At 43.8% G+C, this 6,539-nt stretch overlaps 1 protein-coding gene across 1 annotated transcript in view; it reads right to left on the bottom strand.

Moving 5' to 3' along the window:
* Positions 1 to 2,459: 2,459 nt before the first annotated feature.
* The window catches only part of CIRH1A (cirrhosis, autosomal recessive 1A (cirhin)), a 44,079-nt gene continuing 39,999 nt past the window's right edge, over positions 2,460 to 6,539 (bottom strand). The window contains 3 exon segments of the mRNA XM_011976680.1: positions 2,460 to 2,663; positions 4,016 to 4,126; positions 5,666 to 5,919. Coding sequence (XP_011832070.1) covers positions 2,547 to 2,663; positions 4,016 to 4,126; positions 5,666 to 5,919 — 482 coding nt within the window. The 3' untranslated portion in view covers positions 2,460 to 2,546.

The following is a 6,539-nucleotide window of genomic DNA, read 5'->3' as shown; positions in this document are numbered from 1 at the left end:
CACTGGCTGGAAAAGTTGAAAAGGAATGCTTTCTACTGTCAGAACTTTTACTTCCTCATTCAGATGATCTGTGGGTTCTCTCTGTGAGAATTACATCCTCCACAACCCACAAGATTTTAGAATTTAAGTAAGTCAAGCCATAAACTAGATTCCAGTTAACAAGGATTCTCTGAATTTACAGCTCTACAACTAGTGAAAAGCAAGTGAGTTAATTTATTATTTTATTTTGAGATGGAGTCTCGCTCTGCGTGATCTTGGCTTACTGCAACTTCTGTCTCCCAGGTTCAAGCAGTCCTCCTGCCTCAGCCTCCCAAGTAGGGAGACTGGGATTACAGGCACATGCCACCATGCCTGGCTAATTTTTGTATTTTTAGTAGCGACAGGGTTTTGCCATGTTGGCCAGGCTGGCTTGCCTGACCTCAAGTGATCTGCCTGCCTTGGCCTCTCAAAGTGCTGGGATTACAGGTGTGAGCCACTGCACCGGGCCACAAGTGAGTTAATATTTAAGGCATCCTAGCCTCCATCTGCTCACCAGCATTCAATGTAGACCAGCGACTTAACTTGTCATTTCAACCACTTAAAACATTTCTTAGAAAGGACAGGATCTTCAGTAAGCTAAAAAGGTCCCTAACAGTCCAGTCTAATCCAGACTGGTAAAATATACCTTACAGAAAAAAATTTATTCAACATGAGGCAAGTTTTTTTACACAGGTGACCTAAAAAGTTGCAGGTATTTTTTCTTTGAGAGAGGGTCTCAAAAAAAATCCAGGCTAGAGTGCAGTGGCGTGCTCAGCCTCTTCCTCCTGGGCTCAAGCAATCCTCCTACCTCAGCCTCCTGAGAAGCTGGTACTACAGGTGCTTGCCACCACACCTGGCTAATTTTTGTATGTTTTGTAGGGATGGAGTTTCACCATGTTGCCCAGGCTGGTCTCAAAGTCCTCGGTTCAAGCGATTTGCCAGTCTCAGCCTTCCACAGTGCTGGGATTACAGGTGTGAGCCATGGCACCCAGCAGGTATTTGTTTAAATTACTCCTATCACTGTAAAACCTAACAAGTAGGGCAGAGGCAAACACATCTATTATAAATCTTATCATATCTGTTCTTTCTTATCAAACCTAAAATAGACTGTCCTTTATGTGATCAATTATTGGGCTCTGTTTATCTCTCCTATAATCTCTCTCTCTCTGTTCATTCTCCCCCTCTACATCTATCTTAAATCCTCATTTATTTTCCCTTTCCAGAATGGAGGGTGGGGCTAATCATAGCAAAATGTTTTTCACCAACCCTTCATTCATGATGTCACCAGAACCCACACACTTCTCTACCCACACTTCAGCCGTCCATCCCCAAAACAAACAAACAAAAAGCACACATACTGGGTTTCCACGGGCATGCAACAGAATACATCCCGAGACAGGAAAGAAATCTATCTGCTCAGTTCAGTTAACCAGAGTTCTTCACTTTGTAATTTAAAGATCACATTAAAACTGGCCAGTTGATAACACACGTGGGAGTAACAATGTCAGAGCAGGTAGAAGAGAATGAAAAATGTGAAATACATGGTAGGCTCTCGGGTCCCCACCTCTACTCTTACTCCCTAACAAAATTCCTGCCTAGTGTTTCCTTTTTTTTTTTTCTTTTCTAAGAGACAGGGTCTTACTATGTTGCCCAGGCTAGAGTGCAGTGGCTATTCACCCGTGATCATAGCACATTATGGTCTCAAACTCCTGAGCTCCAGTGATCCTCCCGAGTAGTTGGGACTACTGATGTGTGCCCAGCTCCTGTATCTTTTTTTAAAATATTGTATTTCTTTAGAGATAGGTTATCTCTATGTTGCCCAGGTTGGTCTCTGGACTCAAGTGATGTTCCCACCTCGGCCTCCTAAAATGCTGGGATTACAGGCATGAGCCACCACGCCTGGTCCTTCCATACTTTTGAAACCAGCATATAACAGGTAAAAAGGCAGTTAATGGGGCTGATAACCCAAGCTTCTTTTCCTTTTAAATAAAATTAACCGCTGACTGCCAAAGGTCAAAGGCATCTATTTTTCAGATGGAGCACTCCCTTATAATGCTGGAGTTGAAATTCTTCCTTGAACTCTAAGGCTGATTATGGTTATTAGTGGTCAGGCTATCCTGAGTAAGTAATTACGGTCCTCTGCCCTCCAGGGCGAGGATGGGCAGATTCCATGCTGTTGCTTAGGCTGGGGGCTGGCAGGAAGTGAAGGCCATCAGCCCTCTGAAGCCTTAGGCGTGTAATAGGGAACAGAAGGCAAGTATCTTTTCTTCTGAGATTGCGGCCTACAGAATAAGCAGGACCCTATCAACATTAGATGAGTTTGCAGCTACTCAGCACATTATCCCAAATACAAATAACTCATTTGGAGTTTCCATTCACTTTCATTCAATGAAGAGAAACGACTGTCCATTATCTTGGAAAAAAACATTTATAATGCCTAGTCCTCAAGAATAACTTGTTTTATTACCATGATTTGTGAAAAGCGACAGGGTAGACAGTTCAAGGAAGGACACAGACAGTGCCCTGTTTTAGGTTCCAAATTTCTTCTTTTTAATGGGTGGTGGGAGCTGAGCAATAATGTCATCCAGAGGCCGTTCCACTGCCACGAGTGTTCTTTCATCCAAAAGATCCATGAAGAGTAGAGGCTGCAGAGGGATGATAATGATTCTATCAGGACTTACAATCCAGGGCTAGTCCTGAATGAACTGACTATAGGTAGACACCATCTAAACTAAAAGGTTAGCCTAGTTCAAGGCTCAAATGATTTAAATCTCTTGACAATTTTTCCTGCCCTGGGACTCAAAATAGTTGGAATGTATAAAAGCTTTTTTTTCTTTTTTAGAGATGGGGGTCTGGCTATGTTGCCCAGGCAGGACAGCAGCGGCCACTCATAGACATGATCAACGTGCACTGAAGCCCTGAACTCCTGGGCAATGATCCTGCCTCAGTCTCCTGAGTAGCTGGGACAATAGGTAGGTGTGCACTGCTGCACCTGGCTCAAGACTGGGAACTTAACTGAGTTTACTCATAAAAGGTCTCAGCAGGATTTTTTTACATTTCTCTGGATAGAAAATCTATGCTTCTTATATCTCAAGAATCAGTGTTAGGCAAGGACTTTAAAGCCTAAATTATTATTTTTTTTAAGAGATAGAATCTCGACGTCACCCAGGCTGGAGTACAGTGGTGCAATCATACTCACTGCAGCCTTGAACTCCTGAGCAGAAGCTATCCTCCCATCTCAGCCTCTTGAGCAGCTGGGACTACAGGCATGTTCCACCACACCCAACTACTTTTTGTGTGTGTATATATATATGTATATATATATATTTTTGTAGAGACAGGTTCTCACTATGTTGCCCAGACTGGTCTTGAACTCCAGCCTCAGCCTCCTAGAGTGCTGAGATTATAGGAGTGAATCACCATACCCAGACTAAGGCAACTGACAACTGGCAAGTTACAAATGCATCAAGAAGCTAATCACATTTGAGTAATTTACAGACCTCGCCTCTTTTTTGTTAACAGTGATGGGGTTTTGCCATGGTGCCCAGGTATTTGAGTAGTGCCCAGGTTGGTGCCCAGGCTGGTCTTGAACTCCTGGGCTGAGGAGATCCACCTGCCTTGGCGTCCCAAAGTGCTGGGATTACAGGTATGAGCTACCAAGCCCAGCCTGCTTGACATTTATCCTATGGAACACTCCAACAAGCAAAATTTAAAGCCAGCTTTCACGCCAACAAAGACTCTACCTCAGTGCCAACGTTTCTCACTACTTACGCATTTCATTTTGGTTAAGTATGATGTGCCTGCCTCTAACCTACTAAGGCAAAAACAATAAAACATATACAAGGGACAGCCAGCTTCAAAAAGGTGATTTGTTTCCCACAATCCAGGTTCTCTGCATGGAAACTGAAGGTGCTCTTATCTTCCGATTGTGGAGTTTATTACATTTGGATATCACAAAGGAACCAACTATCCAGAATAACAACACAAGATGTTTTACCTTATATATCTTAGAAATTTTAAAAGCATGAGCTGTGCGCCTCCGGATGACATCTGATTCATTCGTGGGAGGAAATGGATTGTAGAGTAAGGTTTTGTCATTTGGAAGGGGCTAAAAAGACAAAGATACATTGTTTAAATGGTTACTTCTATTGGGCTTCCACAGACCAAAGATCTGTAGTGCATTTTTAGCCCAACATCATCTTCTAACCATCATATATATTCAGTACCTCCCTGACATTTGTTAATTCAGGAAAACAGCTGTAGCCATGATACTTCTATTCCGAAAAACTAGGGAGGAAAAAAGAAGAAAAGGAGAAAGAGGGAGAAAGAGCTGAAGCTACTCTTGCAGCCACACCACAGAGGGTTGGGAGTATGAGGCTAACAGAGCTTGTTACTCCATGCAGCAAGATCAAAGGGCCCTTCTGGGGCTTTTGGCCTGTCTCATCAGTAACACTTGGTCAGAAAGGAACAAACTGGCAAGTGCAGGAGCTCAGCCCACACAGGCTCTGTGCTTTCTAGACTCTCCCCCAACCAGATCATAGACTGGACAAGTGACTGAAGTTCTCCCCAGGCAAAACGTCAACACAAACCACCCCTGCTGATGTCACTGACACCTCGAGGTGGCCTCTGGCCAAACAAATGATATTTTGTCTCTGACTTCCTTGGGAAACAGCTATGCCTACTATAGGGAAGCGATGAACTTAAAACCAATGCTTGGGAAAAAATGATCTGGGCTCAATTACAAGAGGCAAGAGAGTGGGAGGGGCCCTTCCTGTATCACTCATCTTGCAGAAGGCACTTGTCAGCCAGCTCTGCTTCCCACACCCAGAGGTCGCAGGGCCCACGAGATGATTTCAATGACACATCCCTGTGCACACCTCCTTTAGAGCCATCTGCTGCTTTCCCCTACGTTCCTTCCACCCCCACCTTCACAGACACACCAAAACACCGTGTCATGGTTGTAATCTAAACCCAAAGTGCAGGACAGGCATGGCCACAATGCTTCTAGGAAACAAAGCACCTACCCAGAAAAGACATAAATTCAGGGTGAATCAAAACAGCAGATGGCAAAGAGGACAGAATCTAAAACTGAAGAAAATGCTCATATCCCATCTAAATCACAGCCATGAAGAATTTTCCTAGCTAGGTTTTTCGGAGATGTTAAGACCAGTTCCTCAAGCCTGCAGACAGCATTTCAGCAGCTTCAGCCAAGGGGTACAGAGGTCAAAACCTCAGCCTGTACCTCCTTTAATGAAATCATGTTATTCAGATATCCCAGAGTTCAAAGTTGGAAGCAAGTTACCCAAATCACTGATTCTTCCTGATGAGGGTCACCTTCTGAATACTGGCCTAATCACTTTTCTGTGTAAGATTTATGTGCTCACTGGCAAAGCAGAGAAATAGTCAAATCAGCAAAAGCCAGTACACAAAGGCCAGCCCCTTCCCTGAGAACCTCCCGAAGAACTGTGGGAACACAAACCAGGGAAAAACAAAGGCCTCTCTCCTCTAAGAAATGTACTAGCTACCTCTATTCTGATTTACTAGCTACTTTTATTCTGATTCTCCTTCCTCTTATCTTATTGTACTTGTTGCTTTTAGAACTTGAAGATTCAGAAGAAGATTTGGGAGGTAGCAGTGAAGAACTCACCAATGACTTGTCAATGATGCAGAACATGTAGGCATCATGGAGAAGGATGTGCATCGGTCTCTTGGGATGAAAACTGATGTGTGTGATAGGAGTATCCCTTTGGAGCCAAAGGTGGTGAAAGCCCTGCTTCTGGACAGTCCGGCTCCAATCTGTATACTGTTTGTCTGGGATGCTGTACTCAAATACCTGAGGAAGGACATGACACAGAGAAATGCAGGCTGGTACTCAGAAAGACCAGAAGGGCATTCTCATTCCTAACCAGAAAGTATCTACACAAACCTTCAGCTCCCACCACTTTTTTTTTTTTTTTTTTTTTTTGATGATGTCTTGCTCTGTTGCCCAGGCTGGAGTTGGAGTGTAGTGGCTTGATCTCGGCTCACTGCAAGCTCCGCCTCCCGAGTTCAAACCATTCTCCTGCCTCAGCTTTCCGAGTAGCTGGGACTATAGGCACCCGCCACCACGCCCGGCTAATTTTTTGTATTTTTAGTAGAGACGGGGTTTCACCGTGTTAGCCAGGATGGTCTTGATCTCCTCACCTCGTGATCTGCCTGACTTGGCCTCCCAAAGTGCTGGGATTACAGGCATGAGACACTGCGCCTGGCCCATCTTTTTAGAGCTATTTTATGCACATAATACATAGTGTCCTGTATCTTGCTTTTCTTGCTCAGTGTTATATCATGGAGACTGACCCACATTAATATACATATACATCAGTCATGCCCATTTTGAAACATACAATACTCCACTCATTTTATGCATGTATCATGATTTACTTATCCAGTCTGCTTAGTGGACATTAGCTTGTTTCATATCTTTGTCTACTACAACAAAGTTGCAATGAACTGTCTCTGTATAAATGTCTTTTTGCACAGCT

Source organism: Mandrillus leucophaeus, unplaced genomic scaffold (genome assembly GCF_000951045.1).
Source record: "Mandrillus leucophaeus isolate KB7577 unplaced genomic scaffold, Mleu.le_1.0 Scaffold17, whole genome shotgun sequence".
NCBI lineage: Eukaryota > Metazoa > Chordata > Mammalia > Primates > Cercopithecidae > Mandrillus > Mandrillus leucophaeus.
The sequence above is the reverse complement of the archived record's forward strand: the minus strand, read 5'-3'. Positions and strand labels throughout refer to the sequence as shown.